The sequence below is a fragment of the Lepisosteus oculatus genome, chromosome 6 (assembly GCF_040954835.1).
Source record: "Lepisosteus oculatus isolate fLepOcu1 chromosome 6, fLepOcu1.hap2, whole genome shotgun sequence".
Lineage (NCBI taxonomy): Eukaryota > Metazoa > Chordata > Actinopteri > Semionotiformes > Lepisosteidae > Lepisosteus > Lepisosteus oculatus.
The window spans coordinates 33,483,651-33,509,029 of NC_090701.1; the positions used below are offsets into that span (position 1 = coordinate 33,483,651).

Sequence of the window (25,379 nt, forward strand, 5' to 3'; positions counted from 1 at the left end):
GTAAAGATAAATATAAAATTTCCAGTTTGGTTCTTTGGAGCTTAATTCTGATAGAGATACAGTAGATCACTCCATCTTAATTATTTTAATGTGTGAGTGGGCTTAGACGATAATGTCTATGTCTAAAACAGGTTTAAATAATACCTTTCAAACAAACTGTTGTTTGGTGGGGGAATCAGGGTTACATTAAATACATCTTACCTCCATTGTCAATCAAGAGTTCTGTTGTTTCTCAAACTGTATAGTCTCTGCATGTTAACTTCAGATAAGTGATAGTGTATTCATTACATCAAAAGTTTGTTGTGAAAGATAGAGGTTTTGATTGTACTTTCTCACCCACAATATAATTAACAAAAACATATGTGGGTGATGTAACTACTAATTTGAAATTCTAATTAAGCATTTGATGTTATTATTGATTCTATAAAAGTTTTTAGTCACAAATTATAAAGATTACAAAAGTTTATTGTGATCTGATTGTCAAATATAAATGTATTATTTTATATATTATGCCTATGGCATATACAAAATTCAGCTGCAAAGGTTTAAGAACAAACAATAACTACTTCCTGAGCTGTCATTACTAGACTGACAACTAGTGAGATGTGTAACTTATTTGAAAAAAAAAAGTTTATTTTTAAAGCAGTAAATGAAATGGCATTCTTATACTCTTGCAAGTTGTGATTATTTGCAAATCTTTGTTTTCTTTTAACAGTATTTTACTCCATTTAATCCACATACAGTATAAATTCATATATCAAACTCTCAAGTGACCTATCATTTTTGGAAAAAAAAAACCAACAACAAGATGTTAGAACAAGTTGAACATTTTGGGGTAGTTTTGTTTCAGTGTTTTCAGACTCACACTATTTCTAAATCATCTATTCATAGTTTGTAAAAAATACAAAGTGAAAATGAAACTTTAAAGATTACTGATTTTTGCTGTATTTTACATTGAAATTGTAATCCATGTTTCTATATTCTTACACTTAAATTTGAGAGATAACTACAGTATAATTAAAAGTATAGTTAAGAAGAGTCCACTTCATCTTCTGTCCAACTGATGCTTTTCATTCAGTATAAAAGCTGTTTTAATAATTATGTAGTGCAAGTTTGTATTGTGGTACTATCCCACAACCTTCAGTGTTTGTAGTAGATCTGTTAAAAAAAGAAACTATGCACTTTTTATTACACAATTTAAATTGACCATCTTAGCAGCAGACCAGGAAAAGAAAAAATGAAGAAAACACAGAAAAATTTACTTACATGCTTGGTTTTTTAAATTTCATTAGCTGCAGATAATTCCACTCACTGGCATTCAGAGGCAAAATCACAGCCAGAGACAGGGCCAGAGATAAGGCCTGGGTAACAGTAACCAGATGGCTGCTATTGAGATTTCACAGCGCACTCTTGTAAACTGCAAGGCAAGCTGGTCACCCCATCCATAAAATACACTGTCATTGAACCATTTACCCAGAATCTACAAAATGTGTTTAAAGCAATTATTTTTAAGAATATATACAACACAAAAAATACCTGTAAGGGCAGTGGTGTGGAGAATAATTATTTTATATATTTCAGTTGTGGTCTACACAAACTGTACAGGTATGTACTGTATGTAACAGAGCAGTATGCCTTCTATGGGTTTATTCTGATGTCTATGGGTGGTAACAAGGGTGGAGTTGCAGAAATTCAAGGGAGCAGCTTACCTTTGGTTGGGTGTTCTTTGTCAAAGCATGAAAGAGGAAGCTCTGCCTCCTGAATTAACCCATAATCTCTCAGTCACTTCCAGCACAAGAGCCAAGCAGTCCACTAGAGCAGTAGACATGTCTGCCACATCAGAATGCCAGCGTCCTGCTGTGGGTCTGATATTGGGTGCTGGAAATCTCTATAATTTTAAATATACACTTGAACTAATAAAGTATTCATGTGTGACACTGATTATTAGACTGTGTGATCAGGAAAATGGGCTGGGTAATTACAGCAATGTATTTCAAAATAGCTATCCAAATAGTAACATTCATTTAGTAATCCAATAGTAACAACATCATCCATTTATATATCCAGAGTTCCTAAACCTAGCTTCAGTGCTGCAGGTGCTTATACCTTAGTACCTTATACTGCAGGTACTTCTCCATCTTAAATAATTTTTAAGATGGAAAAAAGCAATTCAAATAGAGAGTTTCATTGGGGTAACTCACCTGCCTGAGGAGAATAACATACTATAGATGGGACTTTTGGAATGCCCAAAAAGAAAATAAAATAGACTCCATAACATTGAACCAGAGGTAAAGTATGAATGATGAAATATCTTTCTCTAAACAGAAATGAAAGATCTGGAAGTACTTTTAGTAGTATTTGCAAATCAACCAGAGAGAGAAAAAAGTTCAAAACACGCTCCTTGACTAATGTTTATACAAGGATGAAGAAGGAGAATATACTGTATGAGAATCCTCAATGGCAGAAAAAGTTGAACTTATTTAGGAACATCTAATTTGATGTAATCTTTAGAATTTCAGAGCACCAGCACTCAAAGAATAAAACGCAGTGATTGGGATTCTTTGATGAGTAGGGAAGGAAACTTCAACAATCAAAGAAATGACAGGAAAACAATTGGAGCTTAAGATGGCTAAGTGCATTGAGGAAGTGGTGTCGGAAATTGTGGCAAATTACTTTTGATTTGTCTATAAGTAATGGGTCGGAAGGGATGGTTACTAAGATGCATATACTGTAAATAGTAGCAGCAATAGGGAGAAATTCATAAGGACTGTATGTGGAGTCAGATTTTATATAATGCATGAGAGTCATTATGCTGTGGAGAAGTGATCCAGGAACATGATGCAGTATACAAAAAGATATGGAATATGACTTCTGAAAAGATGCTTGAATGGCATCAAAAGTCCTGAATTTCTGAAATAGGAAAATGAAAGATACATACTTAGAAGAGGTTACAAATAGAATCCCAGGTGAGACATTTGGGAAGGTTTGTGGTTCACAGAAATTTAGAGCACTTTTATTTAAATTTAAAGGACCCCAGGGACATAGCTGCACTGGAGTTCTGAGGATGGATTACATTATCAGAAAGAGCTTGGAGAGAGAGAGATTGAAGGCGAGACTCTTTGAGCTGAAATGAGAAAAGGTGATTCCCTACTCCTTCGGGGTCCTTTTCAGACAATCATGGGGGATTCAAAAGGCAGTTGGGGGCTGACACCACACCATCTAACTGAATTGATGGAAATGCTGAAGTTTTTGGTCTTCTTTAAATAAGCAAAATATAAAGGGGAGCCACGGAGAACAGGACAATAAGATCTGTCTCTGGTGAGACAACATACTAACTGCAAAAAATAAAACACACAAGCCCATAGTTAAGAAGTGTGATATGTTCATATACAGTAGGTAGCTGGATTGATCGAGATTGTTTCAATTTCCTCCAGAAATTTAAAACTCATTTGAGTTTAATTTTATTTAAATTAGAAATAAGATTTTTTTTAAAAAAAAATTGGTATTGACACCTTGTGTCTTAATTAGAGAATGAAAGTCCATTAACATAAGGAAGTGTAAGAAGCATTATTTTGTCAGAGGATAGATAATTTTTTTACATACTGTGTTATTCATATTATGCATGTGCAGTATTGTGTTAGTGTTTCAGAAAGCCAAGTGGAAAAAACAAAACCATGCGACGTTGCAAAAAACTGTAAAATTATGATGTTTCATATTATTTTATGAAATATCTAAATATTTTTAAAATAAGTAGAAGTGAAGTTATTATGTCCCATATCTAAGCATTGTTATATGTATCTTACAGGTATCTGCTATGCATTCAGACTGTGTGATTAAGAGAGAACAAGAAGAGTGCTTGGAAAAAATCAGGCAAGAAAACACCATTAGTGACCCTACTTTTGGTAAGAGGTTTGTCTACCGTTTCCTAAAAGTTGTTATAATGTCAGGTAATGTGTATATATATATTTAAAGCCAAGTTCTGGACACTTGGAAACCAAAGATGGTAGGTATGCATAGATTACATGCTATTGAGTCCAAATACTGGGATGCTTTTTGCAGAAATCAAAGCAAAATCTTAGATAACAATATACCACACATACTGTACCATCTGCTGCAAGAAGGCACCACTCATGTGATCTTTTGCCTCCCCCTCCAGGAGATCTGTAAAAGGTGGTGCCACCGACTCCACAGTAGGAATATTGTGAGGGTGACCTTCGGGACTGTTCATCTTTGTACAAGAACTTGCTCTGCATTCAATTCTTATCTGCAGTCTCAACTACTCACTGCATCTAGAGCTAAGAAGCATTGCTAAAGTTTTCAGCCTTGGCTTTCTTAAATATTTACTGAGATCCTACTGAAACTGATATGAATACAAATGATATTGGCTGTAGACAAACTAAATGGATTTCTAATTGTAAAAATAATATTAGGTCCTGACACTAAATGACGTTAACAACAAATTATAAAAGTCAACAAATACACACCTAATATTGCCAGAAAATACTGAGTGGTAACACTAATGGTTTCATTCTTCCGGGTAGATAGCGTAATAACAAAGCACCGAACATGAGGTTTCAAATGAGGTACTGTACATATATCATTGAGAAAAAAAGGGAAACCTATTTCCTATAACAAATACTTCACTCATGTCTATACAGTATAATGCTTTTAATACAGTCACTAAACAGCTAAGAGCATATCCTCTATCTCCCCACTTTTCATGAAAATAACTCTCTCTCCAGCATGCATTGCAGCTCATGGATGCTTCTCTACATTGTGAATAGTCACAATTTGGGGGTCGTGCAAGGTAATATGGTGCACATAAAATTTTGTGCAGATATGCCAAACTGTGTAAGGTAAATTCATGTATAATGTAGCAAGGGCTTACCATAATTATAAACATACTGTATAAGCCTTAGATTTCATTTTGTCACCATTAGTATTCTAGACAATATGTTAAAATTGTAAGCATAGCTAAACATGCAGTAGACACTGTACATGAGTAGTGTTATGTAAAATGGAATAATGAACTTATAAAACCTCATAACAGCTGCGAGTAAGATGCTTCATCGTTGTGCATGCACATAAATAATATTTTATCTATTTTATTTTTCTTTGTTCTTCACTTAGAATTATATATTTAATTTTGTTGACCACATTAAATGAAAAATATCACTGTGCTGCAATTATGGATGAATGACCAGGTATATTCCAGGCTTAAAGGAATGTTCCACACTGAAAAGCTAAAAAAACCTAAGTCCTTTTAGTCTTCAACTGTGAAGACTGCAAGGAGTCCTAATTCCTGTATTAAAAAAAAAACTCAAGGACAATGACAAAGTCAACTCTTTGAATGTCTACACAGTCAACAGTGAAGCTCAAACCAGAGAATAAAGGAGGGACTATTGGGAAATGCATTTTGCACTGAGACAAGGAAGTGTTTTTTTTAAAGGGGTCTGGTTTATTTAAAAAAGGTTCAATCTTAATAAAATCAAGCCCTTTAGTTAAAACTGGCATACTTCCTACTTAATGTGGATTAAATGGCTTCATTTTTGCTAATGTATATTCTAAGTCTCTGCAAACCTGTATGTTTGTGTGCCCTGCAATAGGCTTTCCACCACTCTTCATCTTCTGTATTTTGTATCTATTATAGGACAATAAAATGAAAGACTTTTTGATAATAAATTCTGCATACAGAACATCTTATAGCTTGTTGGGTAAAAGAACTAAAGATGGTAGATTCAGACAGACTTTCAGAAAGCTAACAATACAATTAAAGATCCCTCCTCCCCCCCAATTTAGCGTGTTGAAAACTGTTTATTGCATCTCTGGTCATTTATGGACTTACAAAAAATGTTACTTAACAGAATCAAGTCTATATTTTAATGAAAAACAGAGACAGCAGTATTGTGGCACTGCTGGAAGAATATTATTTTGACAGGAAAGAGATTGATACTAAAAAAAGAGGGACACCGAGTCCCTGACATTAATAGTTTGGAACAGAGTCTGTTGCAGAGTCTCTCCTTTTTTAAATCGGTACCAATTCAAATGTGTTTGTAGGAGAATGCGGAATTTAGGGCATAGGCTTGGGACTACTGAATTGAAATGTAAACAGACCAGTGAAATGTATTGAAATTGATTAGATCATTGGCAATAAACCTGAATTTTGTGTGCATATGGGGAAACACTGTGTTATGATAGCTTCAATTCAGTAGGTGGTGAAATTATATTCTGATTACGATTTTGTGTGTTGCAGCAACAGAGTAAACAAAATTGGAGAAGACTGGAGAGCCTTTTTTGCATCTATGAATACTAATGAATTCATAATGAGATATGCCAGCAGACAGAAGGGTTGATACAGTATATATCTTATTAATAAAACCTAGCTAAACAAAAACTCTAATACAACCTATAAAAACTCCCATTTAAATCAATTACATGCTTTCTGTGCATCCAAACACAGCATATTATTATGTTCTTTACACATGCCTTTATTCAGGCTGACTTACATGTGACTTTTACTTCTCTACTTATACAATACATTAATTCAATTTGCCATAACAATCCTGCAAGGGTGGCAAAATGATGAAGTAGTTAACATTGCTTTCTCACAGTGTTGGGGACCTGAGTTCAATTCCGGGGGTACATGAATTTTGTATGCTCCCCGCCATGTTTGTGTGGGTTTCTTCAGGATGATCTGGTTTTCTCCCCTAGTTCAAAAACATACTGATAAGTTAATTGGCTTCTGGGTAAATTGGCCCTGGTGTAAGGGTGTGTTTGTTTTCTTCTTCTAGTATATTGTCAGTAGGAAAGTATTTTATTAAAATAGAAATCATTTTAACTAGGCAAAGCAAGTCTGTTTATTGAATTTTTTAAAGTGTATAGCAGAAATGTATCTTTATTGATTTAAAAAAAATTGAATCAATAAAATCCTTACCTTTTTTTAGAAATAGAGAAATCACAGCAGGTTATTAAGGTTATTATCAAACATAAACATGACTTTTTATCTGCTAAATATATTGTTTCAAGGAAAATCAGTCCTAATCCCCAACTCCTTAATGATTTAGCTAGGATTCTGTTTTTGTTGGGTATTGTGCCATTGTTTATAATTTGAAGTACATTTCTTCATTCATCAAGTGAAATGGACTTGCCCAATTTAACATCTCCTTCAGTGAGCAAATTATTTTACACAGGGATCTGCATCCCTGGTCCTCAAGAGCCACAGTATCTGATTTTGATTTAGGCTGAACTCTGAATGATTAAATTGAATTGATCAGTTGCTTAATTGGCAGGTTTGTCAACATTGATTTAGAAAAAGCAGGTCTTGCTTAATTTCTTTGAGTTCTTTGAACAAGCAACTGCAATGATGTGCAAGGTGTGGTATACTTAGACTTTCAGAAGACCTTTAATAAACCTTTCTCATAGAAAATTCTTAAATTATTAGACATTCAAGGAAATACATGTCTCTGGATTAAGAATTGATTAATAGATAGAACACAGAGAAACCCAAAGGGTACAGGTAAGGGGCAAAGTCTCTAATTGGGGTGATTTAATTGGCAGAGTACCAAATGGATCTTTATTAATAGATCACCAAACTACCTATTTTATTTTATTTTTTTTAATTCTGGTATAGGTAGTAATCTAGTCAGGTTTGTGGATGATGGCAAAATATGAGCATTAGCAATACAGTAGAAGCTGTAAAGGAAATTTGAAAATAGACTCTAAAACTGGACAAAGGTCTGACACATGACATTTAATGCAAAGGATGGAGTGTAACATGTACATAGGAAAAAAAACAAACTATAAATATAAGAATAACTGGATATACAAGGTTTGAAAAAGACATAGATACTGTATTTTTTACAGTAATCCAAGGCAAACATGTGACTCTGTACTTCTCTACAAGCAATTATTGAAAACAAGCTCTAAAGATTAAAAAAACATGAAGTTTATAAAAGCTACCAATGAAAAAGACTGCAATTTAATGTTGATACCATTTGAGTCTTCTAGACAATGTGGGGAAGCAATAAAAAGGCAAACAGAACAGTATAAAGTGCTCCCCAGATTTATACCCCTGCTGAAATAGGAACAAAAAGTACAATATAAATTTTGGATGGGATATTATTTTGATTGATTTAAAAATATGTAAACATATAATTGTAGTTGCACAGTTTTGTTAAAATTAATTGAATTTCATAACACAGACATGTCATATTTATTCACACTTCCAATTGTTATTTTAAACTACAGCAAATCTACTATACATTCTGCTCTTTGGAAGTACAATGGATGCCTCCAGAGGTATAGAGAGGCCCCCAAAAACATATTGTTTTTTGGGGATATAAAATGAGATTAAAAATAGAAAATATTCAATAGTTGCATAGATGATCATGGTTAAGGCCAGATTGTCTTTGAAGAATGTAGCAAAATGGTGACTGACCTCTTCAAATTGGTAAAATCTCTGAAAAAGAATCCACAAAAAGATGAATCTCTTACTTAGCACTACAGTATTAATTATTAAGAAATATGATTCCAGTGTAGTGTAAACCATGCCAGGAAGAGGACTCAAGTACTGTATATCTTGCATGCATGGACTATAAGACATGTGGTTCAGGAATTATGAATCCAAAGGTTGTAGTTGCAGACTTCTAACACAAACTGTCAACTTCAAAATACAAAGTTTCAAAAGGTATCATTTGATGTCACCTGCAAAAATGTGGCATTCCTGACTAGGTTGAAAGAGAGAAGCTTCTTATGAGGCAAACCACAAGAAGAAGCACCTCAGGTTTTTCAGATTTGACAAATTACATTGGAACCATGTGTGGTAGTCGACGTGATAAATGAACTTTTTTGACATGCTCATTAGAATTACTTATGCTATGAAAAGGATGAAGCTTGCGTTGAGAAAAAAAACTCATACCCATTGTGAAATATTGTGTGGGATCTATAATGAGGCTTTTTTGTATCTTTGGATTCTGTTGTATTTGATGAGATGGGGAATCATGAACTCAGAAATCATGAAAAAAACATTTATTCAGCTCATTTGGTTGATATTAGCCAGCTGGTGCAAATATGTCACCCAGCCTGACAGAAATCAGGGAATCATCTTTGACAACATGTCTGTATAGAATGTTCCAGAATCCTAGAACTATATAAAAAAATCTGAAAACAGATTCAAAGATATACCAAGAATGATGAAAGTAAAAAACGTTTAACCTAAAAGGCATGTACAGTACACATACAACAGTTTCAGGCTTTTAGTACTGTATAAGGGTCACATTTGGAAGTAAACAAGAAATTGGTAGTTGATTAAAAAAAAATATTGGGATTACTTGATTACTTTAAGAACTGACATGGAACCTACAGTGGCTATCAAATGTATTTAGTCCCCTTTGAAAATGTTATGTTATTGTGTTACCATATAGAATCATGACACATTTCTCAGAAATATGTTTTGCTACCCATCAGTTATGTTTTACACACTCAGAAAATGTACAAACAGTACATATAAGCATTAAATTAAAAATAAACATAACATTACATAAAAGACATCACACATTCAAAGTCATTAAACAATACACAGGTCACATTACACTCACACAGGTTAACAAAACTTGTTAACTTGAATTTCCCTAAAATCACCCTAAAACCTCATAATGGCAAATACCCCTTCTTTTTTTGCACACTAATTGCAATTGGCCATAAACCAGTCCTCCTTTATTGTGAACACATTTGGTGAGCATTTTTATTAAAAGTGGGATAAAGGTATTCCTCATTTTGGTGCTTCTCCATTAAGAGATTAAAAAGTCTGTTTAAAAGATCCAATTATTATTCTTTGTGTAGAACTTGAAGGATTAAAGGAGATACTAACATCTAATCTCAACATATTCTTAATCTAAACAATTTGAAAGTTGTTCTCTAGTTGCAATACATTCTCAGTAATTTGGACATCTTGGCTTTTAATTGCACAGAAAGACTTTGTACCATTTTACCAAATGGTTTCCGTTAAACCCTCCTGTTAGAAAACTGAGGGTTCTCACTTCTGTGACTTATTGTAAAGTTGTTATTCCATAGTATATGACCCTTTTACCACAGAACTGAAAATAAAACCATGGATAGATGGACTTCTGGCAACAAAAACCAATAACCTGCGAAAAAGAAGTTAATTTGCTCTTCTTCTTTATCACAGATAATTACAAATTTAGTATATCTTACAAGACAGATTAGCATCTATGTGTGTTCTCACATATTTATAGGATGTAACCTACATAATGGATTTTGTTATGAATTAATACTGGTGAAGGATATTTATAATGTTCATGTTACATCCTGGCTGGGAGCGGCTTGCATCCTGTCATTGCCACTGACAACCAGCAACATTCACACTTTAAGATCTTTTATCAATTAAGATCTGAACTTGTGCGAACACAGTCAGGATGCGTTTCCAGGCAGTCGTCCTTTTTTCAATCAGGTGGTCAATAATTCAATTACCTGCTGCAGAAGATGATTTAAGGCTTTCTCTCTGTTCATCTCACTGTTCTGACATTGAGTGAGCTACAGCGTAAGCAACAGTTTCCTGTGTACTGCGTCTTCAGTTTATTTCAACTAGAGCCCCAAAGGAGCAGAACCTTTTGTCTCTGGTGTAATTCTTTTTGTTAATAGGATTTTTCTCACTTCTTTTCAAGCCTATCAACCTAAATCTCTGAATGAACAGGCATTTTTTTGCCTGCAGCATTTTTACTCTCCAGTATGACAGATCCACCCCTTTGGTTGCCTTGTCAGTATCACCTCGCCGCAGTTTCCAACTCTCTGTGCCTGTTGTTTGTTATGATATTTCACCTGCTTCTATAAAATCATCTTTTTTAACTTGATCATATTCAATAATTCACCTTTATTCAGCCTCACTCCATTCAAGGTTCCTGAGGAAGCTCTGAGAGACTGTGCCTGGAGCTTGGCTTGCAATTCACCATGACCCTGATTCTCAGGGTCTGCAGCATGATAATTTAAGACCAAAGAAGTTTTCTTTTGTTTTTTAAGTATTTAATATCAAGGCATTCTGGTCAAACCATTTAACTGAACTATCTTATTTGTTCTGATACAGGCTAGGATCGTCATTATCACTCATCAGAGAAAGTAAGGTGTAATCAGAAAGGCTTGGTTTAGACCGTTGGCAACAGAATCATATGGAGAGAGAAGAGCAGTGGTGATATTCCAAATCCCTAGGATGCCCCACATTTGGTTATTACCTTGGAAGAAAGTATATTATTGTTAAAAATAGGGGGATTACAAAAATGGTGAATAACAGGAACTGACTCAACGGCTTCGTCAAAAACTAAAATAAATGATAATAACCCCCAGATTGTAAGGATTTCTCCAAGAACATACCCGAGCGGTTGGTAAAATTAGAGGCACGTTCTTGCTTTATTCTCTGGCACAGCTTTGGTGAAAAAAGTATTAATTCAGGCACACTTGATTAAACAAATATTTATTAATAGAGATATTACAAACACTACATACAGTACATCACATACAGCTCAAAGGTTTCCCTATGTACATCACAAGTTCACAGACAAGGCGTTTCGGAGACCTTCGTTTAGACCACCAGGGGAAACTCCAGAATGCTGCCAAGTATTTGACTTTGAAATAATACGTACAGACACCAAAATAAGTGATAAGCTGTCCTCTAAACCAGTGGTTCTCAAACTTTTTGGACCAAGTACCACCCCTAATCCAACCAAAGTATCAAAGTACCACCTACAAGTCATCATCTCATAGGAACCCCAGAAATTCTCAATGACCAACATGAGCGCATGTGCACACACACTCACACATACATATAATAAATATTATAATAATAAACTTTGTTTGATATATTAAAATGTGGCTTCTCAAAGTGTTTTACAGAAAAAAAAAAACACATAAAAATAAAAAAGCACCATTTCAGTGAGAGGGGTGAGCCTGTTTAGTCGAGCAAAGCAGATGTGAATTAATTTTTCGAGCCTTGTTACAATTCACAACAGTCTAACAGATTTTAAATCGTCAGGCATTTTCTTGACGGCAAAGGTCTCGCGGTGGATGTTGCAATGAAACCATTAATTTCTGGAGCAACCTCTCTAATTCGTGCAACTACACCGCTGTGTCGGCTTGTCATTGCTCTAGCACCGTCTGTACAAACTCCGACACATTTTATCCAGTCGATGCCATTCTCTTCGATAAATTCATTCAGAAGCTGAAATACGTGCTCTCCTGTAGTTCCTGTTGGTAGCGGCTTACAGAACAGAAAGTCCTCACGGGACGTACCCTCAAACTCGTATCTAACGTAAACGAGCAAATTGGCCAAATCGACTACAGACTCATCTGATTGCAGTGAAAAACATCTGCTCATCTTAACCCGCTCTGTCAGCGTACTTTTGATATAATCCTTCATTTCAATAATTCTATGAATGACTGTGTCTTTCAGGGGGGCAGAAGGTCGAGCTGTTCAGCAGCTTTTTCTCCACACATAATAGTGTGGGGCTTACCTGCTTTAGCAATCCGCAAGCTTGCATTTTTCCACGTTTCCGTTTTTATTTCAGTGTTTATTTTAAGTATTTATTTCATGCACATGTGAGAGAAACACAGAGACTCTCGGTGTATTTTTCTCAAATTAACTTAGAACAGTTCTTAAATATTTTTCTGTTCTTTTTCACGCTTTCCTGTGCTCCCAAGATTACCTGCGTTCGTAGCACGCATTTCTATGCATTCCTGTGTTTACAATGTTGGCATTGTTCCAAAATCACGCACATTCTCCTTTCTCCCTGTTTGCTGGTGATACAGTAGCTTTTTTTAAATACAATTAGTCACTTGCGTCCATAGCACGCATTCCTATAGAGTGGTATAGAATTACAGAGTATCTCTTGTGTCCACTGAAGTATTAGCGCGCACTGGTTCGTAGTAAGTAGGCTGTGTATTCGACACGTATAAAAATACAAAATATGAAAACCCGTCCCGATTTTTTCAGCGCACACAACACACTTCCAGGGTCATTTGGTGTACCACCTGGCGGCACGCCACGTACCACTGCCGGTACGCGTACCACAGTTTGAGAACCACTGCTCTAAACTAAATAGAATACAACCTACGATTAAATCTCTCTATATTCGGTATAACCCGGATGCCACAAAATAATTGGGAGTGTATCTTCCTATTCTAAAATATACTCCCTAAACAGGAAAGGCAGTTTTGTACAGAGAAATTCTTCACTCAGGAACTCAAAGTTCCCTAAAAGCTACACAATAGCAAGCTCTTTTAGCAAGATTCAAATACTTGGCATCAATCAGGTCTTTTCGGATGCTCGAGCAAGGAGCTATCACCTGGCACACACTTCAAGTTCCATCTCCACATGTCTACTCTCTGTCTTGTGGTCTGTCCTTTTTCTTTTTTCCTCCTTTTTCTGTCTTGATCTAATCTTATGTGGTGTCTTTCTGGACTGTTGACACTTAATTATTTACCCTGAACTTAATTAAGTAAGATAAACCAAAGAAAACTTTGATTGCTTTGATCACAGAATCTGGACCCTAATACATCACGGCAATCATCCCCTTTGCTTTGAAGCTGGAAATGTTTGCACTGCCAGGTGTTAAACACTTCATCTTAGGGGCAATTCCTAGTCATCTACACCTTTTTAGTAACATTAATAACTTTAATCTTCTGCAGTCTTCTTGTAAGAATGAAATGTACCAAAATATCAGATATGGGTTGATTTGTAATTGAATCATTTTTGATAATAAAATGTATGGTTGGATTGTATCAAAAGCTGACGAAAAGTCAAGGAAAAGTACCCAGGCATATTTTTGTGTTTTTCCAAAGAAGGTGTTTTGAAGTAAGTTGAGTGAGGGTAACTACAGCATCTTCTGTGATTCACCCTTCTTTATACACAGACTGATATGGATCATGTTTCCCATTTAATCTGTGTGAGATTTTGAAACAAGATCGACTCCAGTGATTTAAAAGGAAAACAAAATCTAATGATTGTTTTAAATGAATTAAAAATAACTGCTTATGTATTCACCAACTTAAGTTAATATTAGTATGGTCAACGTTTGGCAGAATTTACAGCAGGTTCTTCTTAAGATAATATAAAGTTTCTACCAGCTTTGCACATCTGGACACTGCTATTGTTGTCAATTCTTCTTAGCAAAATTGCAAGTTAGATGGTGAACAACAGTTTTCAACTTCTACAACAGATTCTCAATTTATTTGAGATCCCGGCTTTAACTGGGCCACTCCAGAATACTAAATAGAAATTTTGTTTTTAAACCAATGCAGTCTGTTGCAGACTGCAGCAGGTTTTCCTCCAGGATTTCTCCATAGTTTGCACATTAATTTTGCCTTCTATCTTCACAAGCCCTGATGCAGTGAAGCATTCCCATAGCACAAGTGATGTTATGCGAAACATAGTACTTAGCGTTGATTCCAAAAGGCTTAATTCTGGTTTCATCAGACCATAGAATTTTCTTCCACATGGTCACTTTTTTTCTATAAATGGTTTTCATTTTGCCAGTCTCCAGTGAAGCCCAGATTTGTGAAGCATTCAGGTGATTGCTCTTGTATGCACAGCTTCTCCTATCTCAGTCTTGGAAGACTGTAACTGGTTTTGAGTTGTCATAGGCCTCTTGGTAGTTTCCCTGACTAGTGTCCCTTTTTTGCCCGGATACTCAGTTTTTGAGGATTCCCTGTTCTGCATAGATTTCATTATAATGGACTTTACTGTACTTTGGGAAATATTCAGTGCCTTGAAAATTTTCTTCTACCCGTTCCCAGACCAAAGACCGTTGAATGTTCCTTCGTCTTCATGAGGCAGTTTTTTGTTGGGAGCTGTACTGATCAACTACTAGAGATATCTGTATCTAGCCCGAAGGAATGTGAAACCCTTTACCTGTGCACAAATGGACTCAATTCAAATAGTTACAGTATGTGACATCTAAAAGCAATTGGTTGCACCAGAGCCTATTTAAGTTTGTCAGAGCAAAAGCGAGGAGTCCTTATACAGTTAATTTCTGTTTTAGAGTTATGATTAATTTAGTGGGAATTTGTAAAACTTTGTTATAACTTTAACATGCTATTTGAGTTTTTTTTGTCAAACAATGGCAAAAAAGCCTAAATAAATACATTATGAATTGTACTGTATACTGGAACACAATAATGTGTGGTAAAGTTCAAGGAGGGTGCATACTTTTGATAGCCACTGCACAATCCCACAGGTCTCTAAAAGATCCAGTACCAAGTAAATTTTGAGCAATATTATATGCACATTAACTGTGCAACTGCAGCGTTGTGCAGCTAAAAACAACACAATTATAATTTTGTGATTAAAATTATTGAATGACAAAATGAAATTAGTGTGACTTCTGCTTTACACCAGTCTTAACTCCTGTCCTAACTACCTCACAGTGAACCCACATCACTGTCAGAAACTAAAATTACTTTTAGATTTTACTACATTGACACAACAAAAGTTTTATACAATAAAATGACATTAATAAAAAAAATCATTTGGTTAGACAGATCAATCATGAGAAAATGGAATAAAACAAACTTTTCCATTGACAAGCTCACTCTTACTGCCAGCTATTGAGTGCATTTTTTCCTGACACCACATCACACCATAATAAACATCTGAATCACTTTCAGTATATACGTATGGGGAAAACAACATTCTGAAAGTGCCTCCTGTCATGATAATGAAATGACCATATCAGTTAAACCTATTTATAATCTAAAAAAACATACAACAAGATGGAACAGCCTTTACTACATTGGTAAAATAGTGGGACTGAGGAATAACTACCCATGTCTTTGGAGGGGGAGCTGCATAACCTTATAGGCAGTGTAGACTCACGTCATAGTAAACCACTTGGTTGACTGCTCTGCAACTAATGTTACTGATGAACCCTGTGCATAATAAAATGCTGTTTAATGTCACAGTAAGTCATCGAGCTCTGCCCTACTTTTGCACAGATTTTCCATCTACTAACTGTGACTAAGTGGATTTTGTACAAGCTCTAGCATCTGACAATACATTTCAAATCAGTCCTTCTCTAAACCTGTATTGTGTTTTGGTAGAAGGCCAAAACGATACTGTTTCCTTATATAAATGCTTTAGTGCCTTTTTCAAACAATGTCAGGATCGTTCTTGGAAATTCTCTTAGTTTACAAAAAATAGTTTTTGGAAGCAAAGAGTTATTAAATCCAGCTGTCTTGCAGAGCTGAAAAGTAAAATGCATTTTTTACTTTTAAAATTACTAAGAATGGCTGAAGTGGATATCAGAAGTGATCTTTGTAGTGTAGTGATCTGAATCATAATCATTGCCACCTGAGATAAAATTGTAAATGTTAAATTTTAAATGAGCTGTACACAAAGTTCAAAAAGCTGTGATTTGTGAACAGGACTTAGGAACCTCTCTCTAAAGAGATACCACACTTACATTCATAACTGTGCCAATTTCACCATTCATATCAACACCAATAAAAACACATTGTCTTACATTATGAATGCTGTAGCTGCAAGCTCAAAAGCAGAGATGAAATCATGGGTAAGACACTGCTATTCTGCAGTCCACTAGAACTGCTCTGGTAAAATGCCCTGTAGGTAAAAATGCTTGATGCTGTGGAAGAATGTGTAATCATAAAAACTTATAATTTGGTTATAAGAATGAATGCAAAGTGTGTAATAGTGGAAAACAATTGCTTTCTACCATTTTCTCCCTCAAACAACATATTAACCCTCTCTGATAACACTATTAAAGAAGCTAAGGATTTTTTCTGGTTAACAGCTCCACATCATCTTCCCTTTATAACTAACCTCATCAGATCCCCCAAACTCCAAACTTTTCCAGTTCCTCACTTCACAGAAGGATAAAATGCTCTTCTACAGAAAAAAAAAAACATCAACACCCTTACTACTGTACATTCCTCCACTGATCCTAACCTTGTTGTTACTATACACTCAGACCTTTCTCTTTCAAAGGATGAGCGATCTTTTCCCAGCAAAGGCCTCAGAGTAAATAAAACTATTCAACTTGACAGAAAAAAAAAACAGTAATATTAATTTTTTTCCTATTTACAACAATTTCTGGCAGTATGGTGATGCAGTGGTTAGCATTGTTGTCTTGCAGCGTTGGGGTCATGGGTTCTTGGAGTTCTTGTGTTCTCTCCATGTTTGTGTGTGTTTCTTCCTGTTCCTCCAGTTTCCTCTCAAAGTCCAAAGACACACTACAGTATAAGGATAACTGAGTTCTGGAAAAATTGGAAACTGGAAAAACTGGTGTGAGTGTGTCTGTTTGTGTCTGTGTGTGGCCTGCAGAGGACTGGAATCCCAGCCAGAGTCTATCTTGCCTTGCACCTGTAGTGGTTTGATGGGTTTACTGAGACAATTATTAATTGTAGCAGTAATCACGAGGTTGTTCGTTGGGGCTTTTAGAAAATCAATCGTCAGAACAACTAACAACGCACACACACGGGTTCAATACACGGGATACATTTATTAATATAAACTGTGCACCAAACATATACTAGTCTGCCTGGATAAGTGCAGCAGACCTTACTGTGAGGGTTATCAATATACAAAGTATATAATCTCGAAGAGATGCAAACACAAAGAGATATACAACAGAGAATATATCTCAATATATATTGTTCGGTTACCAAATCGCTAATCAGTGTTATTACCCACTGTTACTCTAAACTCGGAAGTAAATACATTACTCATGAATTAAATTGATAACAACTTGTGTTGAGGTAGAATTGAATTCTCGAGACGCAATGTAGAACATGGGGTTTACTTATCCACTGTGTATGGATTTGGAATTTCCCGGCACGAACACCAAACCAGCTGACAGGCTCTGTTGCAGCCTCTGTTCCAGCGGTTGTCCAATGGGCGTTGTCCCGGCGTCCTCTGGCTACCGGCCAACCAGTCAAGGTGCAGCTCGGAGTAGGACGGGCAGAGGAATCTGACTGCGGCACGCAGGGCAGTCGTTGCTCCGAGGGGATCTACCAGCAGTCCGGCTGGCTAGTAGAAATTCTCTATGCACAGAGTGTGACTGCGAGTCCTCACAAGTCACTCTTTTGCCTGGGAAGAATTTGGTTCGTTCCCGGTCCAGCGCTGCTTCTGAATAAGCTATTCAGGTTGTCGATGAGGGTCCAACTGTAGGCTGCCGTTGATCAAGCAGAGCTTTCACGTCGGTAGAATTCTGAGTACGTACGGGATCCTCGGCCTCGCGCTTAGAAGAAAGTCCAAGTCCCTTTGCAGACAACAGCAGTTGTCACGTGATTGTTTCTGAGGATGCGCGAAAATGGCCAAGGAGAGCCCCGATCTGAGCTTGCGCTCCCTTTTTGACCAAGACCCAGATGTGTGCTGATTGGTTGAGAGTTTGGCGGGCATTGGAGACCCACGTGGTATTACCACGCCCGGCCAGTCCCTGATTGGTTGGTCAAGATGAGATATAAGTCATGTAACGTTGCCATAGCCAAAATGTAAATGTAGTGGCTCTCTGAAGGCACCAGTTCTGTAGGGTTTGGGCATTTACTGGAACAATTATTAATTGTAGCAGTAAATCACAAAGTTGATTCTTTTGATGGCTTTAGAATCCAACCATGCGATATAACTCAAACAACGCACACACACAGGTACTAATACACGAGGATACATTTATTAATACATAGAATATGCATGTAAACAGATCTTATCGAGAGGGTTATCAGAATACAAAAGGTATATATTCAGTCAGTTACAAAGTGTTACACATATCAAGAGGACATACGTTCAGTATATCATTCATTAAGACCGTTTCATAAATGAACTTGGTTATAACTTCTACATTAGATACTCAAAACAAGTACATAACCCTTAGGAATTAAATTGATATCAACTGGTTGGGATAACAATTGAATTCTCGAGCTGTAACGCATTGAAGTTGAATACTCATCCAATCTCTGGGGATTCAGAGAGGGCTGAGTCTCAGGATGGTCAGGAGGCGCTCTGCGAGAAAGTCCTGCCCTTGGGAGCCTTCTGCTCCTGGGCCATCCTGCCCTGGAATTCTCCTTTGAATTCCCTTTAGAATTGTCCAAAGAATCCTCTCCTGAATCCCTTCTGAATCTTACTGAATCTCCCAGGCTCTCTGTGTTGCCTGTTTTTACCTGGAGGAACTTCAGCTCGTTGATTGGCTGAAAGTTCCATGGGCATCAGAGTCCCACGTGGGTTACTCGGCCCTACCAGTCCCTGATTGGTTGATCAAGGTGAGATATGAATCACTTACTCCTGACACTTAGGAATGCAGTCCAGATGTCCAACTGGCACTCCCTAGACACATAGGCACCAATGGATGACCATTGATCATGATAGCCAGGCTTAGCTAAGTGCATCCCCCTTTGGGACCTGTCCTAGGAAACCTTATCAAAGGAACCTTAAATCAGCCTGCATGAATAGTTTCTCTGTGGCTGCACCACAGAGATGAACAGAGAAATGGGGCCTAATTTGGGAAAGCTCAGAAACACTTAATTCTGCCTTATTAATAAGCCTCGCCGCTACAGTCACTTACTCTTGACACTTAGGAATGCAGTCCAGATGTCCATTCGGCACTCCCTAGACTGATAGGTGCCAATGGATGACCATTGATCATGATAGCCAGGCTTAGCTAAGTGCATCCCCGTCTGGGAGCTTGTTCCTTATCAAAAGAAAACATCTTAAATCAGCCTGTATGAATACTTTCTCTGTGGCTGCACCTGTGGCTGTGGCTGGGGCCTCCTTTAGGACAGCATACCAACGCTTAATTCTGTCGTATTAACAAGCATTTCCGCTACACACCTGTTGCTTGCCAGGATAGGCTCTGGCTCCGCCACGATCATGTATTGGATAAAGTAGCTAGAAAATGAATGGATAGACACAATTTGTGGTGGTTGCTGGGACAAATTGAATTGATAATCATGACAACATAAGGGAGGAGAAGAGTGAATAGGAAAACTTGCAGTGTTTTAGTGTATCGTATTGTCTGAAGCATGGGAATACACAAAGAGATATTTCATATTCATTGCACATAAATTGAGTTTCTTTACATTGCTGTGAATAACAATATAGTGTGCACACAAACAAATATAAATATAAACAAACATTGAGACTGCATTGGGTGTGATGGTGTTTCATTCCATCGTAGTTATACATTCAGCAGCAATTTGTTTGAAGTTAAGACAATAAGACAATAAGATGGAAGAAGTTAAATTGAAAGTCGATTTTCCTGTTGCTGTTTGTGAAGGTTTTAGCTTTTCAACAAAGCCATATCAAGTACTTTAAAAAAACATCCTGTACTCATTTAGAATATTTCTATTTTTTCTGACATTTTGCTGTCATTTACTTTTTTTTTACATTGTCAAGATTAGGGCTTCTCTTAAGTAGCTTTGAGTTAATAGAAAAAATATAGGGTGACATACTGGTGGAAAGGATTACAGAAATATATAGAATTACATGATAAATGTATTTCCTTAATTTTTTCAGTGTACATACTTAAAGGCAATTTGTAATTTTGGCAATTGAATTTGGGAAATGACTGATCACGCATGCTCTAATGACATGCCACACGTCCCACAGCCTTCAAACTGTTTATCACAGACTAACTTTAGAAAAAGTCTTATAAATCTTACAAAATGTTGATTATAGTTAAGTACCTGAAAACAATAAGTTATTGATTTGCAAAATCCAGCATTGAACAAATATCAGGTGAAAGGCCTTCCGTGGAACCTTGGTTATAGTCCAAAACCGGTATAAGCAGGTAATAATCCCAAATGTGTAAAGTGTATTCCACCGACAGCAGATTTCTGAGTTGACAGTTATATTCTAAATAAATTGGGTTGATACTGTCAGAGGATTTCATGTCTGCTGTAGATCTTCAGATTGTGGTTTCAAGGAGAACCAAAACTGTTTCCTGCTGTGCCAAGACGTTTCTGAGAGTAAAATGTTTGAATCTCTTGGGTTGAAAGGAAGGAAATGAGTTATGTAATATAAAATGCTTTCAATATAAATGAGAGAACAATTTTCTTTGACAAACACCTCTTTTGGCCCTCAATGTTTTTGGCAAGTAATTGCACTGTAATAAGCAAGAAACAAAGCTCCTTGTCTGCCTAGAATGTTGTGTTTTTGGCACTCCAGAAGGTTTGGCAATATTTGTAGGAGATTGAACATAACAGTCTGTTTTTTCTTTTCATTTTCATTCCTTTTGCCGTCATAAATCTAGTGGACCCTCTTTATTTATATTGAAGTGCTAGCCATGATCTGCAGAAAATGTGAATTTGTGGTTCCAGGGTGTTCCTCTCTTGATGACCTTCATTTCAGTCCCTCTTTAAGTAAATAATTTTTACATGCACATGAAACAGACACAAAAACATATTTTATCAGTCAAATGTGAAGAATTTCAAACAGCTTATACAGTAACTTACTTGTTTATGTTTCTATATGATGCCTTCCGCAATAGGACAGGTGGTATTTTGCTTATTTAACCGTGAAACTTTCCAATTCTATGGCTTCATCAGTTTATTATATACTTAAAAGCTAAACTCCACAAGCTGTTAAGATCCTCTTCCTTTGAAAGGAAATTGCTTTATCATCTGTTCCAGAAGACATAAAACCTGCTAGAAGCATATTGCCAATGGTCTTTCTTCCCAATATGTTTACTATCAGGAGAAACGTGGAATGCAAATGTAATGGGCTTTCTTTGACAAAACAAAATGTTAATGTTTCAGCTTGCGAGAGCAAAACAGTATACTGTTGTAGTGTGCTCTCACGAGGCACCAGTTCCGTAGGGTTTGGGCATTTACTGGGACAATTATTAATTGTAGCCGTAAATCACAAAATGATTCTTTTAATGGCTTTAGAATCCAACCATACGATATAACTCAAACAACGCACACACACAGGTACTAATACACGAGGATACATTTATTAATACATAAAATATGCATGTAAACCTAACAGATCTTATTGTGAGGGTTATCAGAATACAAAAGATATATATTCAGTCAGTTATGAGTTACATACAGATGCAGCCATTCAAAATGCACGGTACAAACCCGCGGTACAGTAACCTACCCACAAGCCACCGCAGGGCACCGCGGTAAGTGATTGGCTGGCCAAAATGACTGACAGGGGCACTCGTGTTGCATTGGTTGGTAGTGAAAAGATTTGAATCATTTAATCTCTTTACTGTGCACATTTTAATCCGCTTAGTTTTGAATATTTATATGGAATTTTACCACTAAAGGGAAATTTTAGTAGCTGAGCATAAAAAGAAGAGGAGCATAACGCATCTGAAGGTCATAAACGATATTAATTTAGGAACATAAACATTACTGTATGTACATAAACTGTACTGTGTACGGCTGGTCTTGATAGTTTAAAGAAAAAATACACACCTGTCTTCCATTTCTCCCTAAACATTTTAAGCATGAAAGTTTTATGAAATGGTACCCAAATATGTGATTGCTGTATAGAATGAATTTTAATTTTAAAAAATTATTTAACACGAAAATTAAGCTGTTTACATCTTCCACCTGAGAACAGTCACCCGTTGCTACCCAACGCAGAAACACAGCCACTAACTAGCGAAGAGAGGACATTGGCTAGCCAATATGATAAAGAAATAAATGATTATTTTGTTTATTTCTTTTGCACATTTATTTGAACATTTCCATCGATTGTACAAGCACTTGGAAACTGTCCAATCCCTAGTTCATCAGGCATTTTCTTTTATGCTGCGGGCATTCTCCCGGTCTGGCGCCGGTCTGTGTCTTCAAGGATATAATGCCAGCAATTAGTTTTAAATTTGGGTTTCCAATAACGCCGCAGCAAACTATTGTTTTTATGTCCAGTATAACAGACAATCTCCTTGCTTTTAACCGAGCATTTAATAATTTCCTAAAATGAAAATGATTTACTTTATTTCCCTCATGGGATCAATAAAAGTATCATCTGTCTAAACTATGGGACAGAATTCTGGGGTCTCCCCATACCAGAGATTATGGTAGGGCTTCAGAATGGTGATTGGCTGACAACTCTGATTGGAGAAAAAAGACGTGCTGGTTTGCTATACATACAGTACTGTACCAGGAAGAGGATTTCTTTCTATTAGAAACGTGTATTTTAAAAGTTTAAGAAGTAAAAACCTTACAGCGTACACAGATATCTAAACTGATCAGGATCGTTATCTTTCTTATGCATAATAATGTTCACCGCTCTGTCCAGCAAATTAATAATAAACTTTATTTTATATAGCGTTTTAAACGAATAAGTAATTAGATTGCTCATAAACCTAATCACTTGCTTTTTCTTTTTATTTAGGCTCAGATTTCAACTATAGATTGTATTATTAATAACCATAATAACAACCAACCAACAAAAACAACCATATAAACATAATACCAACCAAAAACATAGATAACAACCACAATACAAAATCAAATATATCAAAACATTATACTCTCGCAAATTCCACCAATTATCATAATCCCACCCCTTATTCAAACCCAAACCCTCCTCCCATCCCAGTTTATACTCTTTATCATGAACAAAATCCACCTCAATTTTCAACATAAAGCATTACACAAAATCAATACCTCAACACTCCATACTCAACAACGATAATTCACAAACAGCCAGAACATGTAACTCCACATTCCCAAACAGACCTCATTTCCGTAGCCCCGCCCCTTATGCAAAACCAACATCCCTCCCCTGTTCTCTCTCTTCCCTGGCGTTTGTAATCGTTTTTATTTTCAAATAAATTTTAGCAAAGTCATGTATTTAAAAAATCTTAAGATTTATATATTTATGTCTTTATTTAGTGGTTTCATTAGTGACAATGGCTAAACTTTCTTGGAAAACCACCTTTTATGTAAACCATGTTTGCTATTAATTCATTCAGGGCTAAAATATGTTCATTGTCTTCCAATGAAAGAAGGGTTCCTTTTGCCGTAGTCAGGTTGACATTAGAAGCTTGCCACGCCCGGACTGTTACACCAACGCATTAGCATGTTAAAGTGATTTCATTGAGGAGCCTAGCTTTCTTAACTAGTAAGTACTGTACTTACTGGGTTTTTGAGGGGAGGGAGGTGTCTTTCGCTGGAAATCTCGCCTCCTTCTACTTTGAAAATACCTGTGAAACCGGTTTAATTCGTCACAGCCAGCACTCCCGCAGAGAGGGGGGTTGTACTTGCAGTGAATACAGTAGGTGGGAAAGCCAGAGCCGTCCTCTACGCCGCCCACGTGTTATGCTCTTCGTTAATGTTTAAGCCCGAACACATCATTATATCTCATTTTGTATTTCTTAAAAAAAATCATTTGCCCTGCCTAACAGTATTGTTATTGTTTTTAACCTGTAAAGCACTTTGAGGAACCACCTTTAAAGGCGCCATATACAATAAAGTTAATTATTATTACTATTGTTAATTTGCTGGACAGAGGTGGACATTATTACACAGAAGACAAAGATAGCGATTTACGTTGCATTGTGCATTGTGCTGCTGTAATAGTTTTAAATAATTAAAAGTCTAAACAGTATCAGCTTTATGGGTTTTAAATAAAGGCGATTTAAACGTGATTTAAATCAATATAATCAATATATGTTTATATTGTAACGCCTAGGTGACTATTCATTGTTATTAAAATGACTTAAATTCGATCATGTTGTGATATTTAGAAATATAAATTTGTTTGGTGCGATTAAGGTTTTAATTAATCTCTGACTCTGGAAACGTTTCATTTTTTCAAAGAAATGTTTGTTAAAAAAAAATGTATTGCTCCAGTGGGATTTGATCACAGACCATGGGATATGGGAGTCAGGAACCTAACCCACAGCGCCACCGGCAAGGTCACGTGCAGAGTGCTGAAAAAGCACTACAGAAACATTATCAACAGACAATGTACAGCGTGTACTATTCTTGTGTTGCGGTACATTAATATAATTATATCATTATTAATTTATTTAGATACACGATTCCATATTATATTCCCTTTTAATCAAATTCTAAAATGCTTGTTGACTCCGGGATCACATTAGTTAAAGACTTCGATGCTTAAAATGTTTAGGGAGAAATGGAACACTGGTGTGTATGTTTTCTTTAAAGTACCGAGACCAGCCATATACTGTATGTTTAAGTTCCAAAATTAATATCGCTTATGGCCTTCACACACGTTGCAGTATGCTCCTATTCTTTTTATGCTCAGGCACTAAGATTTCCCTTCAGTGGTAAAATTCCATATAAATATTCAATACTTAAATGGGCACAGTTAAGACATTAAATATACATATACATACTGTATACAGTACAGTTTACATACGGTAATGTTTATGTTCCTAAAT

General features: G+C 36.2%; 1 protein-coding gene across 10 annotated transcripts in view; it reads left to right on the forward strand.

The window, feature by feature from the left end:
- The window catches only part of LOC102696776 (pituitary adenylate cyclase-activating polypeptide type I receptor), a 142,871-nt gene that overhangs the window by 55,451 nt on the left and 62,041 nt on the right, over positions 1–25,379 (forward strand). For 9 of the 10 annotated variants that reach the window (XM_069191203.1, XM_015354276.2, XM_015354279.2 and 6 more), the window contains one exon: positions 3,806–3,902. In XM_069191203.1, the coding sequence (XP_069047304.1) occupies positions 3,806–3,902 (97 nt within the window). Of the gene's footprint in view, positions 1–3,073; positions 3,140–3,805; positions 3,903–25,379 lie in introns of those variants that run through there. The other variant, XM_015354282.2, reaches the window with a different exon arrangement.